At 40.1% G+C, this 21,976-nt stretch overlaps 2 protein-coding genes across 2 annotated transcripts; one reads left to right on the top strand and one right to left on the bottom strand.

Annotated features, from left to right (window-relative positions):
* Positions 1-325: 325 nt before the first annotated feature.
* LOC133462886 (transmembrane protein 179) lies at positions 326-2,233 on the bottom strand. The gene is made up of 4 exons (XM_061744375.1): positions 1,848-2,233; positions 1,124-1,261; positions 967-1,045; positions 326-881 (listed from the first exon to the last, which is right to left on the bottom strand). The coding sequence occupies exons 1-4, from the start codon at positions 2,231-2,233 to the stop codon at positions 708-710; spliced, it is 777 nt and encodes a 258-aa protein (XP_061600359.1). The 3' UTR covers positions 326-707.
* Positions 2,234-18,633: 16,400 nt separating this feature from the next.
* On the top strand, positions 18,634-21,417 carry prph2la (peripherin 2-like a). Its single transcript, XM_061744246.1, has 3 exons — positions 18,634-19,437; positions 19,685-19,931; positions 20,310-21,417. Exons 1-3 carry the CDS (start codon positions 18,857-18,859, stop codon positions 20,553-20,555), a joined length of 1,074 nt encoding a protein of 357 aa, XP_061600230.1. The 5' UTR covers positions 18,634-18,856; the 3' UTR covers positions 20,556-21,417.
* The last annotated feature ends 559 nt before the right edge of the window (positions 21,418-21,976 follow it).

Here is a 21,976-nt window from a genome sequence, read left to right as displayed (position 1 = left end):
CTTGCACAGAAGATTTGACTTTTGACTGGTTGCTGAATACACTAATGGTTGAACTGCAATTTGTTATTTTTATAAAACACTTGTTGGAGATACTGTTTAAATACAGTGCAAAAGGTCACATTAGTCTACTGCATCATGCAAATAATTTTCACTTCAACAAGATGCAGGGTGCATCTTATCAGAAGAAAAGCTTACCAGGAACACATTTATTGGTGTAAAAAATGAAAAATGAAATCAAATAAAGCAGCATCCCCATACAACTTAAAGCCACCCTATCCCCTTGTCATGCATTAGGACATGCAGATTTTTTACAAACAAAACACAATCCAGTCATGAATACTTTGTTTATAGATACAGTACTTGCAACTTTAACGTAATACAAGCTGCGTGTATGTTTTGAATAAATAGTTTTAATACTATTAAAGCTTGGCTGGGGTTGTGTGTTTTAAAGTAGGATGCACACAGTGGATTAATTAATTCAGTTAGGCAGGTCTCTTCAAAAATTAGCACTTAAGGGTACAGTTTTGGGTGAGTACCATTTACATCTTGAGGATGAAGGTAAAATCCATGATTCAATTCACAGACAATGGAAGCAAAGCCAAATGATTTTGATTGTCTACACAGGCAAACGGTGTTTCTCATGGCAGGCTAGTGGACTGTTGGGTTGAGTGTGAATGTGTGTTTGTATTTTTGCAGGGCGATAGTTTCTAGATCAGGCCGGTCTTGAGGTCAGAGCCGTGGTGTGAGGAGTGACCGAGCAGCAGTTCCTTCTCGTGGATCAAGGTGTCCAGCAGGTCTTCTTGCCTGTAGTTGTGGTAGACCTTCAGGAAGGCTATCACTGTGATCCCAAGCCAAGTGAGCCAGGCAGCCCACAGACCAAACTGAAAAAGGGACATTATCATATCACGATAAAGATTGTGGGTTTATCAAACTCTCCAAATGATGAAATCACCAAAAAACCATTACCTGAGCTATTGCAAACTGGTCATAGAAAGCAGAGTTGTCCAGGCCAAGTTCTAAATCTGTATCCTGCAGGTCCTCGCAACTAAAGAGAAAATGAGCATTTAGGAGGAATAGAGATTGATAAGCTCTGACAAGAAGGGTTTCTGTGTTACTGTCTCACCTGCTGGGCATGGTCCCACTCTCTGTGACGGCATCACACCACAGGTTGAAACCTACGCTTACAATGGTACTGGATAGGAAGACTGTGAACACCACTAAGGAGCTGATAACCAGGTTGAGAAAGGAATTGAAGATGGAGCTGCAGGGAGATAGATTGAACAATATGAAGAAGATATTATATTATATATATATATATATATATATATATATATATATATATATATATATATATATATATATATATATATATATATATATATATATATAATATATATTATTATATACTAGATATTTGACTCTTAGCATAGGCCTATAAAAATGATGCAAACGCCTTTTAATAATGCCTTTTGATTTAAGACAGTATGAAGATAAAGACAAAAGGAACATGAACGTTAGATAAAACTGTGAAGCACAGGTTGTGAGGATTTTTATTTATTTATTTATTTTCCAAAACCAGCTGACGTGAAGGATAATTTCCGCACTTTAACAGTGACTGAGCGTTTTCACTGGCGTCTCCTGCATCCATGACAATTATTTACAAGACTTTTATACATGCTGGCTCTGATTCTGACAAAAAAAATACATGCGGATAGAGGCGAAAGATGGACAGAAAACGCATATTTGCATTAAACCATCAAACCTAACGGATACATTATGCCTTATTATTGTTTTCGCGCATCCTCTGTTAAATCGTGCCAAAGGGCCACATGTGAACGGCCACTCACTCGTCGTGTCCTTTGCACAAGAAGAACAGCAGTCTCCATGCCTGCACTGCAGACAGGACGAGGGACGCGATGCCGACAAAAGTGATGAAGCTGCAGGAAGACTCCGGTCCCCACTCCTCCACGATGAAGCGCTGCTTCGACACTGTGATGTTCTCATTCTGCCACATGCCCCGCGTGAACAGCAGGCATTTCCCTCTAAAATCCTCCGCGTTTTCTGACAGGGGCACTACGGCGATGAAACCGAAGACGAAGGCTAAAAAATAAAAAATGCACTGGGCGAAAATCAAATTATCGAGGGCCATTTTTCTGTTTCGCAGGTCCGCTTTCTGCGCTCCGAAGACACTGCGGCTGCGCAGTAGAGGCAGAGATGCGCGAAGGCGCAACATCCGAGGACGCGCTGGGCTGCAGTTTGATGAGCAGGCAGAGGCCTCCTCTCCATCTTATCCACCCCCGACCCGTGGAGATATACCTCTGTAATGCTGTTATCATTGGCAACAGTTGATATCTAACAGTTAGTGATTGTACAGCAAATGTTTCAGGAAAGACAGGGGAGATATGAATTAAGGGAACCAATTAATTTCAAATTATGTAGAACTACGAGCAAACCATTTTGCATTTCAAACAGTGGAGTGAGGCTATGGAACAGTCTGAGTGAACAACTATCTACAGGTTCAAAAGCAAATACAAAGAAATTATATATATATATATATATATATATATATATATATATATATATATATATATATATATATATATATATATATATATATATATATATATAGTATGTTGTATATAATTTATTTATAAAGCTCAGATATAATATTTATAATGTAGTAGTAGTAAGTAGTAAACCTTTATTTTACCAGGCAAGAATTGCTAAGAATACATTCTTATTTAAGGCAATGGCCTGGTAGGAGGTGAAAGACCTCCTAAGGGGAAGGGAGAGGGGGAGTAATATTAAGATATAGACAATAAAAGCACATACAACAACAGTGACACAAAAGAAAAAGGAATAAAGACATAATGCAGTGACACACCACAGAATGACAGTTAGTTTGATGTACAGTGACATACAACAAGTTAAGTAAGGACAGAGACACTAAAAGTAAAAACAGTGATACTAGACAACCATAAATGAAACAGTAACAAAACAACAGCAGTAACAGACGGTGTTAGTGAGGTTAGTGAGGTGACAGGATCAGAGAGAGCTTTGGCTGGGACAGCTGCAGGTATACTTTATGGATTTAGTTATGACATGTTTGAAGGAGTTGACAGAGGTAAGAGTTTTTAACTGTAAGGATTTTTGGAGTTGATTCCAGCTGTCGGCGGCAGCAACCTGGAAGGAGGAACGGCCCAGGGAAGAGTGCGTCAGTGGGGCATTTAACAGGATGAGAGGGGCAGAACGGGTGTTGTGTATAGGGGGAGGGCGCAGATGCAGAAGCTGTGTTAGGTAGGGAGGAGTAAGACCTAGGAGGGTTTTGAATACCAGCATCAGCCAGTGCATGTTGTGCCTGGTTTCCAGGGGGGGCCAGTTTGCCAGGGTGTAGAGGTCACAGTGATGGGTCCTGTATGGGGCGTTGGTGGCAAATCGAATGGTGGAGTGGTATAGAACATTGAGCCGTTCAAGTGCTCCTTTATAATGCTCAACTATATTCATATTTATAAGGCTGAGGTATAATATTGCAATGAAGTGCTGTACTATTTTATAAGGTAATAACAGGTATAATTATTTTTTTATAAAGTAGGACCTCATAATTTTTTCCTCCTACTCCTTTTCGGGCATGACGGTTTATTTCCCTTTGATTTTGTTTAAATGACTGTTTATTTATATTGTTTTTTTGTTGTTGTTTTGTGTAATTGTTTTTTTTTATGTATGCTCGAAACAAAGATTTCAATCAATCAATGGTATTGTATGCCATAATACCAGTAATTCACTGCCTTTCATGTTCCCCTTATAAAATTGATAAGCGTTTGCATGGTTGGAATTATTGTAGTAAGTTATCATGCTCGCTATTAACAGAACGTATGATAATTTACGCCTGTGACACACTGATAAAACAATGCTGTGTTAAGTGATTAAAAAGTGCTGCACAAGAAGTTTCCTGATTATCAGCATAAAGCAGAAATCTGCAGAGAAGAGGAAACTTCTTGTTGCTAAACAAGAACAATCTATAGATTGTAATTCTCATGTTGATTCTTTGTAAATGTTAGTTTGCTTAAACTCAAGTAACACCTTCAAAAGAGGTTGAGAAAAAAATAAATGTTGCGCTAATTTGATGAAATAAGTTCAACCAACATCTTTTTTTAGTTATCATAAGTAATGTTTTCAAGTCCACATAACTTGATAAAGAAAGTTGAGTCAACAAACTACTTGTTCTCTCAATTATGTATTTCATGTTGAGCCAACTTGATTTGCATTTGTAGGAACTTAATAAAATAAGTTCAACCAACATCTCTTAAAGTTATCTCAAATAATATTTTGTAGTCAAACTAACTTGATACAGGAAGTTGAGTCAACAGACTACATGTTGCAGCAACTCATGTTTTGAAGTTTAATAAACTTGACACTATAAGTTGACTCAACTTAACTCAGTCAAAGCAACAAGATGACTTGACTTAGTTAAGTTGAGTCAACTAATTTTTTTTTACAGTGTATACCTGTCCACTGACTGCGACCACTCCCTTTCCCCCTCCCTTTAGGAGAGCAGTCAGCTATGTAATCTAGGGTACACCCAGAGTGAATAAAAGCCTAGGAAGCAGAGAGACGAATTTAGAGTAGGTTGGAGATTTTACACGTCTCACTGCTCTCCTTGCGCAAGCCATTCTTAATTGTGTTTGTGTCTCTTTTTGTCTCCAGAAAGTTTGATGATACGAATGTTAAGTGTATGAACCTAACAGAAATCCCCTCATCCCAGAGGGTTATTTCTGTTGTTGGATGTTTGAATTAAGGCCTGACTTTTCACTCTCTGAGATTGAATTGCTTAATAGAGGGAAGTTATTTGAATTCTTTTGGGACCAACATAATGTATTCTTCTGTACACACGGAGAGACACGCCCACGTGTTGTGGAGTGCACGCTCACAAATGACAGTACCGGCTTGTTTATACACGGGGACAGTCCTTAAGGAAGGGCAGGTAGCTGACTGTCACAGTCATCTCACATGCTCCAGCGAGCCCATCTGGTGAGCTGGCCAAGGTGTCTCTCCCTCTTCTGGGCTATCAATCCTCTGCACTGCTCACAGTGCCCTCCAGTGGGCAAGACACCGGCTGCCATGTTGGGCCATTATATAAATGTTTCATGCTATGAGCACTTTCCTGTAAAGCCTCTTGATGCAGAAAGCCGCAGAATAAAGAGATCAAGACTGCTTTGCTAGGTGTATCTGGAATAAAGCAAAACTATGATTTCAAAAACATTTCTGAAGATTTTAAGAGTGTGCAGTTTTAGCAGAATACACATCATCATCATCATCATCATCATCATCATCATCATCATCATCATCATCATCACTATCGTCATCATCATCATCACTATCATCATCATCATCAACATCATCATCATCATCATCATCAACATCATCATCAACATCATCATCATCATCATCATCATCATTTTCATCATCATCATCATCATCATCGGGGAGAATCATTGAGTCACTTGCCTGAAGGGTTCCTAATATTCTTTCCTTGGATATATTTCATGCAACATAAAGACAAGTATTTATAAGAGAGCTTTGCAGACATCAGGAGGCGATTTGTATCCATCATACAAACTGCAGTATTTTGCATCAACTGGCACATGATTTATGTGTCACGATTTATGTGTCACTTTGCTGCACCACAGCGCCCCGATGTTATCAGCTCTTTGATTAGAGTGACTTATTGGATCTGTGTGTGTGGGTGTGTGTGGTATTGGGCTGGAAGTTGACTTAATTCCAAGCCTCTGGGATGGATTTCTTAAAGGTACCATTTGATATTATGATATTGCAGGCTACTTGGCAGCTCTCTTTATTCTTGTACCTCATGTAAGCCATTACTTTTTAGACCTTTCTCATATAATACATAGTGCACAGCTTCTGATGCTATTATCTTCTCAAAGTAAAACCAAACCAAAATAATAATAATAATAATAATAATAATAATAATAATAATAATAATAATAATAATAATAATAATAATAATAATAATAATAATTAAAGCTGCAAGCAGCGATGAACGGGCCCTCGCACTCACGGCCGCCGCCCCCCATAAGCATATCAGAAATGACACCACCCACGACTTCCTATGTCAAACCATTCAAAAGTTATAGCAGAAAAAAGGGACAACCAATCACAAGAAGGGGCGGGGCTAATTCAGGCCAATGAAGGTCAAGGACTCCATACAGAGTCTGATGACACCACCCACGACTCTCCATGTCAAACCATTCAAAAGTTATAGCAGGAAATAGGGACAACCAATCAAAAGAAGGGGCGGGGCTAATCTTCACCAATTATGGTCAAGGACTCAATAAGGAGTCCCATGACACCACCCATGACTCTTTATGTCAAACCATTCAAAAGTTATGGCAGAGAAAAGTTTTCCGGGGGGTGCTGTTGAGCCATTTTGCCACGCCCATTAATGCAAACCATGAAATATCAAATGTATCACCAGGCCTGGCTTGCATGCAAAATTTGGTGACTTTTGGAAAACTATCAAATATGGACCAATCAGATTAAGGGGGCACGCTTTTTGGCGTCTAGCATCGCCACGGTAACACTTTTGAAAGAGAAAAGTGATGCACGTTACGGTTCGGGCCGTATTAATTGCCGAAGGAATGGCATTAATTTCGCCAAAATTACACAATTAATTCAAAATGGCCGACTTCCTGTTCAATTTCGGCCATGGCGCCAAGAGACTTTTCTTTAAGTTGCGACATGATACAGGTGTGTACCAATTTTCGTTCATGTACGTCAAACCGTATTATGGGGCTTGAGGCTCAAAGTTTTTTCCCTCTGAACCAATCAGATGAAGGATGGGCGCACTTTTTGGTGTCTAGCGTTGCTGCGGTAACGCTTTTAAATGAGAAAAGTAATGTGCGTCGTTGCAGGACAGGGACGCACATATTGATGTAGAAAAAAAAAAATTGCTGACAAAAAAGTCTGGATACTGCGGGAATCGAACTCTGATCTCTGACTCCAAAGACGGGAACGCTCTGGCTGAGCTAAGACTCAGCTTCTCATTTCTATTTGACCTACTGACTTAAGAGAGACCAACATATCGATATTTAGTAATGTAAGTCTGGAGCTGTTTTTTCTAATTTTTTTAAATATTTGTAAGTTATAAATATTAGTAAAACCCTACTATTTTAATTATTACTTTTTCTGTAACCATTCTGCCAAGGTTGTAACCGGGCTGAGCTGGGAATATTTCTGACGTCACCACATTACAGGGAGCTGATTGGTCGGGGGGCGGGGCCGTCATCACCCTACTCGCCACTGATTGGTCGGGGGGCGGGGCCGTCATCACCCTACTCGCCACCGATTGGTCGGGGGGCGGGGCCGTCATCACCCTCCGCGCCACTGATTGGTCGGGGGGCGGGGCCGGCAGACGTTTGAATCAGGAAGCAGGAGTCAGCGCGAGAGCGACTGGCGGCTCGTGGCGATTTTATTATAAAATAGGGACAACCAATCAGAAGAAGGGGCGGGGCTAATTCAGGCCAAAGAAGCTCAAGGACTCATTGCAGAGTCCCTTGACACCACCTACGACTTCCTATGTCAAACCATTCAAAGTTTATAGCAGAAAAAAGGGACAACCAATCAGAAGAAGGGGCGGGGCTAATTCAGGCCAATGAAGGTCAAGGACTCCATACAGAATCTCATGACACCACCCACGACTCTCTATGTCAAACCATTCAAAAGTTATGGCAGAGAAAAGTATTCAAGGTGGCGCTGTTGAGCCGTTAGGCCACGCCCATTAATGCAAACCATGAAATATAAAATTTATCACCAGGCCTGGCTTGCATGCAAAATTTGGTGACTTTTGGAGAACTATCAAATATGGACCAATCACATGAAGGGGGGGCGCGCCTTTTGGCGTCTAGCGTCGCCACGGTAACACTTTTGAAAGAGAAAAGTAATGCGTGGTGTTGCAGGATGTAGACGCACATTTTGATGTATAACACACCTGGGTGCACGATACGGTTCGGGCTGAATTAACTCTCGAAGGAATGGCATAAATTTCGCCAAAATGACACAATTTATTCAAAATGGCCGACATCCTGTTCGGTTTTGGCCATGGCTCCAAGAGACTTTTCTTTAAGTTGTGCCATGATACAGGTGTGTAGCGATTTTCGTGCATGTACGTCAAACCGTATTGTGGGGCTTGAGGCACAAAGTTTTCCGGGGGGCGCTGTTGAGCCATTTTGCCACGCCCATTAATGCAAACCATGAAATATCAAATTTATCACCAGGCCTGGCTTGTATGCCAAATTTGGTGCCTTTTGGGGAACTATCAAATATGGACCAATCAGATGAAGGGGGGGTGCGCTTGTTGGCGTCTAGCGTCGCCACGGTAACACTTTCGAAAGAGAAAAGTAATGCGTGTAGTCGCAGGATGGAGACGCACATTTTGATGTATAACACATCTGGGTTCACGATACGGTTCGGGCTGAATTAACTCTCGAAGAATGGCATATATTGCTCCAAAATTACGCAATTAATTCAGAATGTTCAAAATGGCCGACTTCCTGTTCGGTTTCGGCCATGGCGCCAAGAGACTTTTCTTTTAGTTGCGACATGGTACAGGAGTGTACCAATTTTCGTTCATGTACGTCAAACCGTATTATGGGGCTTGAGGCGCAAAGTTTTTTCTGTCTGAACCAACCAGATGAAGGGTGGGCGCGCTTTTTGGCGTCTAGCGTCGCCACGGTAACGCTTTTGAAAGAGAAAAGTAATGCGTGTGGTCGCAGGAGGGAGACGCACATTTTGATGTATAATACACCTGGGTGCACGTTACGGTTCGGGCTGAATTAACTGCCGAAGGAATGGCATAAATTGCGCCAAAGTGACACGATTAATTCAAAATGGCCGACTTCCTGTTCGGTTTCGGGCATGACGGCAAGAGACTTTTCTTTAAGTTGTCCCATGATACAGGTGTGTACCGATTTTCGTGCATGTACGTCAAACCGTATCGTGGGGCTTGAGGCACAAAGTTTTCAAGGGGGCGCTGTTGAGCCATTTTGCCACGCCCATTAATGCAAACCATTAAATATCAAATTTTTCGCCAGGCCTGACTTGGGTGCAAAATTTGGTGACTTTTTGGGCATGTTAAGGGGGGCAAAAAGGCCATCACTTTGTCAGAAGAAAAAAAAAAATAATAATAATAATAATAAAAATTCCTGCAAATACAATAGGGCCTTCGCACTGCAAGTGCTCGGGCCCTAATAATAATAATAATAATAATAGTAATAAAGCTTCACACGTGTCTATGGCTAGATCTGAAAAATCAGAATTGCCATTGGAATTGTGAAATTATATTGTGAACAAATTAATAAGACATAAGAGGAGTTTCCATTCACAGAACCCCAAACCCCACTTTTAAATAATGCAGCTTGTGTGGGCTCGTGAACTGGACACCCAAGAGAGACCCAGAGCAGAAGTGTGTCAAGCTGAAATATGTGTTAAGTTATTCACCCCCCAAACAAGCCACAGTGGGAGAGAAGGAGATAGAGAGGAAGCGAGGAGGATGCTAATCCAAATGCATTCCCTGGGCTGTGGGCAAATGTGGGGAGGGATGGGCAGAAGAAAGCATTGGGAGGTCATCCATTTTTCATGAGATGCTATGGCAGCAAAGCAAACATCTATTTTTTTCAAGTGGAGGTAGGCCAGTGGAAAATCATTTTCAAGGACACTATCAGTGTTTATTAAATGTAGTATATTTATGTTTGGACTGGAAAAACATGCATCCTTTTAATACTGACCAGAAGAGTTTAATATATCACACTACAACAACAGATCATCTTTGCTTTCTGGAGTCGAATTAGAATAAAAACACATCTCAAAATGTATGTTTTAAAAAAACAAAACAAAATGTTTCTTATATACATATATGATGATCAGTGGAATTAGTATGTAGCAGGGCAATATCAATGCATAGACATACAGTGGTTTCTGTCAGAAGTATGTGGTTGGTTGATCGACAGTCAGCAGAAGAAGGATTCCCATGCAGATTACAACCAGAATTAGAAAATAATTGGGATACAATGTGGAATACAAGTATAATTAAAATGCAATGATTTCTAACTTTCCTTAACACATATGTTATCTTCAGAATACATATTAAACTTGTCAAATATTGATAGTGAGGAAATGTTACATTTTAAGAAAAAAAAATCATCCTGACTTTTTTTTACCTAAAAGCCATGTTTTTGTAGATGCAGTATGTGGTTACATATTGTCTTGCTGAAAGATCTAAGGCCTTTCCTGAAAAACAAGCTGTCTGGATATGAGCATATTTTGCTCTAAAACCTGTGTGCACCATACGTGTTGATGTTTCCTTCAAGATATGCAACATAGGTTCGAAGGGATTCCCATACCGTCAGAGATGCGTTTTGAACAAACTAGCTCTGACAAGTCGGATGGTCCTTCTACTCTTTAGTCCATAAGAATTTATCATCCATGATTATCAAAAAAAATTATTAAAAAACTGCAGATTTCAGTTCATTTGACGAGTTCACAGTTTTCCATTTTGCCTCAATTTATTTCCAATACATTTTGGTGTTGGGTGTTCATTTTTGATTCCTTCTATGCATGATAGGGCTTTAATCTGTATGGATGGCACAGGAAACTGTGTTCTTAGACAGTTATTTCTGGAAGCGTTCCCCAACCCATGCAGTGATTTCTATCACTGACTCATACCTGTTTTTACTGGGCTTGAAAGACAGAAGCATCTCCGGAGTTTCTCTATCTTTTTCTGACAATGAGACTTTCAAAGTGAATTTTAGGCTGAGGAACATTATTCTCAAAACCATTTCACAATTCATACATGCAGTTTTTTGTGGACTGCATTTCTAAAAGGCTCTTTTGGTCCTCTCTCTCATGTCAGTGACCTGTTGCCACTTCACCTAATTAGTTGCAAGATGTTTTTCCAGGTGTTTCGTTTAGTAGCATTTTGTGTTTCCAGCTTTTTGTTGCCTATATTCCAACTTTTCTTTTACATAGTGCTGCTGTTAAAGTCTAAATAAGGCTGTGGGTTTTTTTTATTAAATGGTAAAACCTCTCATTGACAACATTTATATGTACGATTGTAAAGACAATAAGAGTTGTGAGATTTTTTTTGATCAATGCATGTGGTTATTATTTGTATTTTACAGTTTCTCAGCTTTTTCTTTGTTGGGGTTGTAGACACAAAATGTATTGTGTATCTAGCTCAAAAGAAACAAACTGCCCATCATCTTGTAGATCTGTCCTCATGCTGTCTTCACTCATTTGCATTTTCTTGATCTTATGGCTCTTAACGGAGCCTTTTGACTCCAACCTGCAGGCTCCCCTTTCTTTGTCTGCAACACAAAACAACAGCAAAAACAGACACAATTACAGCCTCATATCCTGGGCAGTGATGTGAAGGGCCTGATGAAATATCCTGTACCCATTAATCTTTCCCCAGGGGGCGCAGAAGACTGGAAGCACTGGGCCAGCCACTGATTAAATGCTCCTAATAGAGGCCATTCATCTCACCTCGAATCTTGAACGCTACAGCGTGGAGCATCAGTGCTACTTCTAATTTCTCTCCATGCAAACATAGTGCTTTTCATGAACTCAGTTGTTATTAATTTCATTATTTCATTTTAACTGAGAGTGAGCTCTTTGTGAGTTCTTGGAAGATGATGGATTATTCTGTTTTCACCACAGCATCTCACTCATGTCTGTTTCAATAACCATCACATATGGGGTCATTTTGAACGAGATCTGAATTCAGTGTTTGCATGACCTAGTAATTGTAATATCCTGATTTTGGTACCTTTATCCATTCTTGCAATGAATATGACTCTCAAACATAATAAAGGCTGCTCAGGGATGTTCAGGTATTATCATCATCAATTTACATGCTTTAATCTAACCAGCCTGTTCCCATTTATGGGGAAAATAATAATATAATTAGGTCACCACATTCCTAACTAAACAACATACCTTCTCACATGATGATACAACACCACTCAGGAGTGTAATGGTCAATTAAGAGAACAAGCTGTAATTCACAAGCAAACAGTTAAACTTGTTCTCACAATAAGTCAATACTGTGACAAATAAATAATAACCGCATTCTCTCCTGTTTTATAACCCACATTGATTCATTCTGCATCCATGTTTGGAAAATGACATCACCACAGGAGAAGATCTTAAAAGCAATGATGCTCATGCTGGCGGAGAGCAGAAATGGGGATAGAGGCGAGTAAAGAGGGAACCTGCTGGGTTGTGATGAGGTAAAGTCCTTTGAGACTAAGAATGAGCTCATCCTAACACGGTGTAGCGTGTTTATTGGAACAATAGTGACCCCTGTTGACAACTTTAGCTCTCATCCTCATGTCATGAGCGAGTCACATCCTTATTGCCCATTGTACGGTGTGAATGATGAGAGTAATGTCCTTGTTTGCCATCTCATTGCTTTGAAGTGAAATCCATGAAGTTAACAAGAGTGAACTTGTTAATGTTGACAAGCCTCATTACATGTGTGTGTGTGTGTGTGTGTGGGGGGGGGGGGGGGGGGTTGAATAAATGGATAAAGAAAAACATATCAACAATCTCGATTTTTTTGCCTTCTTTTGGGGGGGCAGGGTTGCTTTTTTAAATTTTATGAGTAGTAAAAATATTTTACTGAAAACATCCTACGAAACGGATGGTTGGCTTACAACATTCTGAAACAGTTCTTCTAATTTTATTCAATGTCGTGTCTTTAACCCTTGTCTAGGTCATGCGTGGGGCACCAGTGAGGGGCAACAGGCCACAGATCCCCGAGGCCCAGAGGTGATCAGCACAGACTGGCAGATGGAGAGATGTGCGCCTGCAGAGGTGGAGGGTACACGCCCTCCCACACACACGTCTGCAGAAAATGCGGGGGAGGATGTTGCTGTTTTATGGCTGACTGATCACTGCAGTACTGTTAGGAGGACAGATCTCTGACACTTCACTTCCTCAGCATACTCTTTGCAGCAAAGCCCCCCCCTTTGGTCAAACCTATGTCCAGCACCCCGCAGTGAGCAACAGATCAGTTTGGATGTAATTACATCTGACCAAAAACAAAAAAGACTTTATTTAATTTGCATATAAGTAATTAGCATTTGCAATATTTTGGCAACTTTAGATACTGAATAAGCAAGTGTTGGCAGATGTTTGCTTTTCTATGGTGATCAGGGTACAACATGCGGTTACACACAAAACACACAGTTTCAATGTCCCACCCTTACAGAATTGAATCTGTTATATTTAAATAGCTCTTTTTTCATACATTAATACAACAAATAGTAATGATAGTCTTCCCCTCATGTGATCCTTTTTCCTCAGCAAACAGGACACCACTGGAATCTCTAAAGTTTCATTTCTCTCTTTCCACTAGTTGCTCACTCTGTATGATCTGGCCAGGGTGGGCGGTCGGGAGATATAGTTCTTCAGTTTGTAATTTGGATTTGGACATATAAAAGGAAGCAAAGATATCTATGATCTCCCAGGCTGGACTGAGGGTTAGAGAGTAATCTGAAGTATCAAGGCGTGTGGTGAGGATTGAGCAGTACTCCTTGCTTGTCCTTGGTGAGCTATTAAATTTAGATTCTGAAACAAAGATTAAAATCTGTCAGCAGGTCATGGTTTAAATGGGGTAAAGAGGAGGTCTTGAGTGAAGTTTCTGGTGGTTCTTGCTGTGGAAGCTCACATCCTTTCTGAACATAAAACAAGACAAGAAGGGTCTCATTGCCAAGCAGATACTTTAATGTAGTTTTGGTGCAGCAGAGCTATTGATACCCATTTACCTTTTTTTGTGGTTTCATGAGTGGAAAAACATGCTCTACTATTATTCACCACACACACATGTGCAAATTGTAAAAAAAATGAGAACTCCCCAGACTGTCTTGGTTTCAGCCACTGAGGGAAAAGAAGTATCGGGCACCATCTGGTGTTAGTATGTGCTCAAGCCAATTAGATAAGGAAATATTTGCTGTCGGGGGATCCCCAGTCCTTTATTTGTCTTCCATTCTTTGGTTCTCAAGAAACCCTCTGCAGTGCCATAGTGATCACACACATATAAGGATGTTTCAAGGGAGGCATTGATAAGAAGAATAGCAAGCAAGTATAGAAAGGTCAGTGGTGGTATTCCTCTCCAGGGGTTCTTACCCAGTTTGGACCATTCAGAAGACCCTAGTTCCGAGTGCACTGTACTCCCTCTCCGATTCCAATATCATCAATTAAACAGTGGGCAGAGCATTTCAACGGTCTAGTGAAAGGAAATGTAATACTTTTTCTGCAAATATGTCTTGTGTAGCAATATCAAATTAATGTTAATTCCCTCATTTTAAAATGATCCCTAATCTTCTTTTCTAGAGACCGTGCAGGACTGGTAGTAGGTCAGCGACGTACCATACATACCTGGGAAATCATGATCACGTTAATGTCACCTGTTTGTTGACATGGCAATGCTGATAAAAAAAAAAATAATAATAATTTTTCACAAATAGTATTCATTTGTTTTCTTTTGGAAAACATGAAATGTTATGTGAAATAGATACCGTTTAGCAGCTAAATAGTTTCAATAGTTCCCATCAAATCAGCATCATGATGAGCATCAGCAGCAATGAGATCCTCATTAACAATATAATCCTTACTCCAAACAAAAGGGAGGGAGTTATTGGAACATCTTTTTCTTTCGGCTGTTCCCTTCAGGGGTCGCCACAAAAAAATCACCTGCTTCCTTCAAAAACTATCCTCTGCATCCTAATCTCTCACACACACTCGTTTCATGTCCTCTTTCACTACATCCATATGTATCCTCTTTGGTCTTCCTCTGGACCTTTTCTCACTGCAGTTCCAACCGTATAATCCTTCACTGATATAGTCACCATCTCCCCTCGGTAAATGTCAAAACCATCTCAATCTGGCCTCTGATTTTCTCTCCAAAACATCTAACATGCACTGTCCCTCTGACGTGCTCATTCCTGATCCTATCCATCCTCATCACCCTCAAAGAGAACCTCAACATTTGAACCTCTGCTGCTTCTAATGCTGCCCCCTGTCTTTTCTTCAGTGCCACTTGCTCTAAACCATACAACATCGCAGGTCTGGCCACCATCTTCTACACCTTTCCTTTCATTCTTGCTGATATCACACACCATCCCTGACATTTATCTCCATTTGCTCCATCCAGCCTGCACACTCATCTTCTCTTTTCCACACTCTCCGTTGCTCTTGACCCTAAGTACTTCTTTATCTTATCTCCCCTGTAGCCTCACCGTTCCACTTGGGTTTTTCTCATTCACTTTCATGTATTCCATCTTACTGAGGCGAACCTTCATTCCTCCTCTTTCCAGGGCATATTTCCACCCAACTAGATTTAACTCCACCTGCTCGTTGCTCTCACTACAGATCACAGTGCCAACTGCAAACATCACAGCACATCATAAATCAGGAATCAGAATACTTTATTGGTCCCTTGAAGCGTAATTTCTTCGCAGCAGTTCGGTTGGGAACAAACATGAACAAACCGCCAAACCAACAGATATAATGAGGTAATCCACTTCAGTTCACACACATCCACAGTGCAAATGCCAGAGTCATGTCATGTGACTGCAAGATTAGAAAAGAGGAAAAAAAAACTTTCTAAGGAACACTCAAGAATAAAAGTATTCAGGCGGCGTAAAAAGTCAGTTGACACCAATGAAAATAAAATAATGAAAATAAGAATACAAATGAATAAATAGAGGCTCAACAATTGCCAATCACAATAAAACTCTCTTAAAATCACAGTTAAGTTGTCTGATTTCAGAATACCGATTAGTTTTAGTTAGAGGCATCTGATAACGCTGAGTTAAAGGCTTGAAATTAAAAAAAAGAAGATGTGCAAATGACGTGACTCTCCCAGAGCGATGCGAGGTCTCTCTGTTCAACAGCAATGATCCGTTCAGCCATTCAGGTTGTTCCTGAAACGGTTCCTGAGAAGTCTAACATTGGGAGTGTTAAAAGTTACACTTCCAGAGTAAATTTGAACTTTGGTTCAGTGTTCCACAAACTACAAACTATTAACTATTTTAAAAGGGTTAAAATAACACTCAAAAGAGTCGGCACATATACACACTTTTCTAGTGTCAAATTTAACAGTCAGTGTTAATTTAACACTGGTGATTTTGTGTAACAAACTCCTCCTTCAATATAACTCCCACTCCTTTCTTTTCCCATCCACACCATGATAAAACAGCTTGAACCTACTATACTCCCAAGCTTCTGGCCTTGTACCTTTCCACCTGATCATCTGAACACACAGAATATCCACCTTCCTCCTCTGCATCATGTCGACCAGCTGCCTCTCTTTTCCTGTCATAGTGCCAGTTATCAAAGTCCCTACTCTCTGCTCTAGTCTCTTGCTTTTCCACTTTTCTCTCTGGCTACAGACACACCTTCCTCCTCTCTTTCTTCGACCAAGAGTAGCCCAATTTCCATCAGCTTCCTATCGGTCAACAGTGCAGATGGCGGTTGTTGTTGACCTCGGCCTCGACCAATCCGGTTTGGGATTCACAGTTCTTTTGATTAGCATATTTAGTTTGCCAAAGGTTTTATGTCAGATTCCCTTCCTAACACAGTCCTCGGCATTTCTCCAGGCTTGGGATCGCCTCAGAAGGCTGCTGGAGTAGATCTATGGATCTGTGAGACGTTTCCCGTACACAACATGTGTTTAAGGTATCCTCAACATAATCAGATCCCTGGATTATACAACACCAGATTACAGCATGATGATTGTATTTATATTTATATTATGAGTTCAGGCCAGTTTTTTTCTTTAGGAGACAATAACGTTTATTCTGTTACATATCTGTGGTACAGCCGTTTGTTGTAGCTCAGTTAAAGTTCGAGCGAGTTCACTGTGTCTTGTGGATTTGCTGACTAGCCCAGTGGCTGCAGTAATGTGCTCTCCTTACACAAGCTACTTTCCTTCATGCTAATCCACTAATCTCACTCTCAGTTATCATTTCATTGGTTTGATTTGCAATGTGGCTGTGTGGTTTTGTGTGCATTTGCTTAAAGCTGCCAATAGTTTATTAGAAGATGGGAGGTGGATGTGGATAACAACACAGTACATTTGGGGCCAAGGAGACCCGTTTTGCAAGTCAAATATTTTATAGAATGTTTGAATTTAAGATGTTAAGTTAGAGGACTCCTTTGTGATATTGTTTGTTTGATAATTCGCAAAATGTTTTGACGTCAAAATGACAGGTTTGGACTGCAAGTAAGCCACTACAAAGTACTGAGGTGATACATTCAGAAAAGAAAATGGCATCACCTTGTTGAAATAAGCACAACCTTTCCTAAAAAGAAAAAAAAATGTAATTTGGCTTTGATGGAACCTTCACATATGGTCACCAATGCTACTATACTGTATGCAGATGCTGGCTTTGAATTGTGTTATAATGTCAATGGATGTTTTAATTTTATTATAAGGGAATGATATCCATCCTCTATCACCTATCCATTTTGCATTTTAAATATATTTGACTTGAAATTATATATTCATTTAGTGGTTTATATGTTGTCATGTCACTTTTAAATGCTACAAAAAAAATTTTCAGGAAACCGACTGTAATCAGTAATTTGTAGCCATTCTACCAGTAGAGGGAAGTGTAAACGCAGTTGTTTCATCTGTAAAAGTGTCAGTGGGTATTTTCTTTTAAGACCCCTTTTCTGATCTACTTATTACTCTAAATCAAGTTATAATGACAAGGTTTAAGTATCATTATATTTGCCACATGTGCACATAGTTAAGTTTTGTGGTCAGACTTATTCTGTTTAAAGTAGGGTCAATCTGAGTGTATGTTGTCAAAACAAAAGAAAATAATAATGATAATAATAAATAATAATAATAATAATAATAATAATAATAATAATAATAATAATAATAATAATAATAATAATAATAATAATAATACCAATAATAATAATACCAATAATAATAATAACCATAAAACATACATTTTGGCATATCTTGGAAATAAAAAGACACCCACAAAGGCCATCCGTCAACATTGTCACTAGGACAGTCAGATTTGCATAGGTGGCAGAAGGTGGGTCCAAATCCCTTGTGTAGCGCAGGGCTGATTAAAGGGGATTACGAGGAGGGTCAGCGCTTGGTTACTAGTCTCTCTCTGATGCTGCTTTCATGTCTTACAACGACCATTCACTTCTTTCTAGGACTAAATCTGAAGATGTCAACAAGACCGACTGAAAAATTAGATGCAGCCGATATGTTCAAGGTGAAAGCTGAGCCTGCTCAGGTAAGATACTTTTAAGGCACATTTGAGAATTAATAATTAATCTATCAGCTATTTAATTAACTAAAATGTTTAGATTTTATTTTTGGGATCACTGGATTAAAATAAGCTGTTTTGTTTATAAATAGAATAACCACTCACTGAAATGTTCTTATTTAGTCATACACTTGAGTTTAGTTCCTACAGTGATTCTGTTTAGAAAAAAATTGCTAAATGTGAAAACCTTGTGTTTCATTTGTGGAAACTATCCTTACATGACTATTTGTTTCCCCACTTTCACCACTTCAGTTTCACCGGGTGCCTACGGTATCACCATAATGCAGCATCCACACTTTATCGGTCATGAATACCAGGCTAAGCTTCTTATGAGAAGACCTTCAGAGAGCTGCACAGCCAGACCCCCTCCCCTTGGTCCCCGACTCCCCCTGGAGGATAATGTGTTCCTTTCCCCTGATTTACCTGTTTCCGACCTTTAATCCTTCCCTGGACTTAAAGGAATAACTAAACTACAGACAATGGCAGTCTTGAAAGTTACGTTCACCAAGACCAAGAGGGACAAGCTGGCCCAGGTGCTTTGGATCCTCAACTGGATCTCAGTGGTTACAGGGGCCATCCTGTTCAGCTTAGGGCTCTTCCTCAAGGTGGAGCTCAACAAACGAGGGGAGTTTATGGCTGAGGGGGATGTCCAGTACATGCCCAACATGCTTATAGCTGTGGGTCTCATCGCCTGTGCCATCAACTTTCTGGGTGGGAAGATCTGCTACGACTGTGTGGACACGACCAAGTTCTTGCGCTGGAAGCTCATCATGCTGCCCTACATTATATGCACCTTCTTCTTCACCTTCAGCGTGCTGCTGGGAGCTCTGATGTGCTACAGTATGCACTGGCACCTGGAGGAGACTCTGAACTCGGGGCTGGAACAAGCAATAAGATTTTACAAGGACACAGACATACCAGGACGATGCTTCCTTAAGCACAGTGTGGACATGTTGCAGATACAGTTCCAGTGTTGTGGAAACAATGGCTTCAAGGACTGGTTTCAAATCCAGTGGATAAGTAACCGCTACCTGGATATGAACCAAAAAGATGTAGCTGAGTAAGTATGCGTTTTTTTTTTGTTTTTTTTAAAGGCCTCTTGCAGTAAAGACATTCAGAGACTCCAAATGAATAACAATTTTGCTCTTTAACAACTAAATGTATTCAATCTTGACATTCCACAGACCTGATTCAGCCATAAATTAGAATTTAAATTATACATTTTCACTATTCACATTACTGTGATTATTCACAGACAAATCTGAAATCTTTTTTTCCATCTTTCCCCTTTATTACTCTTTAAACAGCCGCTTAAGAAGTAACGTGGAGGGAAAGTTCCTGATGGACGGAGTTCCCTTCAGCTGCTGCAACATCAACTCCCCCCGGCCCTGCATCCAGCAGCAGATCACCAACAACTCTGCCCACTTCAACTACGAGCACCAGACAGAGGAGCTTAACCTTTGGAGGAAAGGGTGTCGCCAGACGCTGCTGGAGTATTACACCGACATTATTCAGTCCATTGGCCTCACGGTGCTCATCACCTGGCTGTTTGAGGTGAGGCAACACAAGGTTGTGACCAAGATCACCAGCAACAGATCTTCACAGATCTCACCTCACGGTACTTCAACAACACAGTTAAACACATTCCAAATTAGTCCAATAAATGCAAAGCCAATAAGATAATAATTATTGCTTCGCTAAGAAAAACCAACATATTGCATCAAACTTTTCTTCTATACAATCCCGTTCGGAGCAAGCACCAGGCGACCCTGGGAAGGAAAAGCTCCCCTTTAACAGGAAGAAGCTTCTGGTTGCTGCACATCCATTTTTACACAGCAAACAGCAAAACCATGTACAATCTTTTTTTTTATCATTCTTTGTGTTGATGTTTTTCAGCATTCCTGTCACCAACACAAACCTCTGTCATTTCAGCTGTCAGTGTTGACAGGCGTGCGTTACCTTCAGACCTCCCTGGAGAACGTGCTGAGACAGGGAGATCCCGACTCGGAATCTGACGGCTGGCTGCTGGAAAACAGCTTCATGGAAACTGCCCGCATGAACCTGCATATCATCAAGAACCTTGGGAAGAGCAACCAGATCGACACAGCCGACAACGGAGACCCCAACATTGATGTCCCATCCACCTCCAAGGCTCATTATGGGCCAGAAAACAGTTGAACTGTCTCAGAGAACATCTCACAGGGGTCATTTAGTCCTTACTTCTTAACAGGATTGTTTACATTTGTTATTTTTTTATTAATACACACTGTTTAAAAAAAAAAAAAAAGTTGGCTGTTGTTGTTGATGTGTGGATAACAATTTTCAAATCTTGAGTCTGTCCCTTGGCTGTTGCTCTGTTGGGTTTTTGTGACCAGAAGTGTAAAGTTTTGGCCGAACTAAGACCATGCACAGCACCGGGAACCCCAAATCGCTCAGTCACTTTTCTTTTAGAAATGCTCCACTTTAACCAGGTAAATAGCCTCAGCTCTATGGAAATTCAGTCTGTTTTAGAAAGCAAACACTCAAATCCATCCTTTAGTAGATGTATTTGCAATTTTGCTGAGAGGGCAGTGTGGTAAGTTACCGTTGGTGCTGCCCCTCGGGAGGCTCTGGATCACTTTGAAACTTATCTTAGTTGTGGGTCTGATATATCAAGCTAGGGTTATTCATCAACCTTTTTCTCTTTAGACATTGACAAATGAATCTATTATGCAACGGAGCATAGGGGAAACTAAACGTGGAGACAGATAGTTTGGATAATTCTGCACTGGATTCAGTTTGCTGCTTTGTTTTTCTTAGTAATACTCTGGTCAAAAACTAAGATTAATGCTTTATGAGTGTGAGAAATTAAACTTACAGAAGAATGTATCATATAGTTAACTTGAATCAATATAACAAAGTCTTCAATAAAATATTTGGGTTATTTTTTAAATATCAATACAGCACACCACCTATATTTAGACCGGCATATACACCTGTTGAAATCCATATCGTATTCTTTTTACAAATGATATCTTGTTGCCTCTCTTATGTGGGTTTGAGAAAACAGGTCCTTACACCTGGCAGTTGCAACACTGGAATTCTTTCAACTACTGATTGATGAAGTGCTCTGGATGAGAGTTGATGGTACTCACCTTTCTATGCCTGATTTCAAGAAGCTGTTTGGTATTTATTTAGGGTTTGGATGTTAAGAATAATGGTATGATTTCTGGGTCTCGTGTGCATGTTTCTTCTTTCTTGGCTTGCCTAAGCACAATTGAGAGTAAAGCTGTACTAGTGCTGGTAAACAATATGAACACATAAATGCTTTGACAGCATATTCAGACAGAAACCCATGACTGATATACTGTATTTTGTAGACTATTCAAACTATTTGCTACAACGAATATCATGTGCCTCAGCAATGTGATGCTGGTTAATGAAACCATCTAACAAAACACACGTGTGATAAGCAACCAAAAGCTAAACAATAACCTTTGTCATAATCTTGTATCTGTCTTCATTAAAATCATATAGCTGTTGGTAACCTGGCTGGAGGAAATACATGTTGGTTGAAGGATTTCTTGGGTGTCTTTGTGTTTATTTAACTTCATACTAAA

The sequence above is a fragment of the Cololabis saira genome, chromosome 16, assembly GCF_033807715.1.
Source record: "Cololabis saira isolate AMF1-May2022 chromosome 16, fColSai1.1, whole genome shotgun sequence".
Classification (NCBI taxonomy): domain Eukaryota; kingdom Metazoa; phylum Chordata; class Actinopteri; order Beloniformes; family Belonidae; genus Cololabis; species Cololabis saira.
This window is presented reverse-complemented; position numbering and strand designations above follow the sequence as displayed.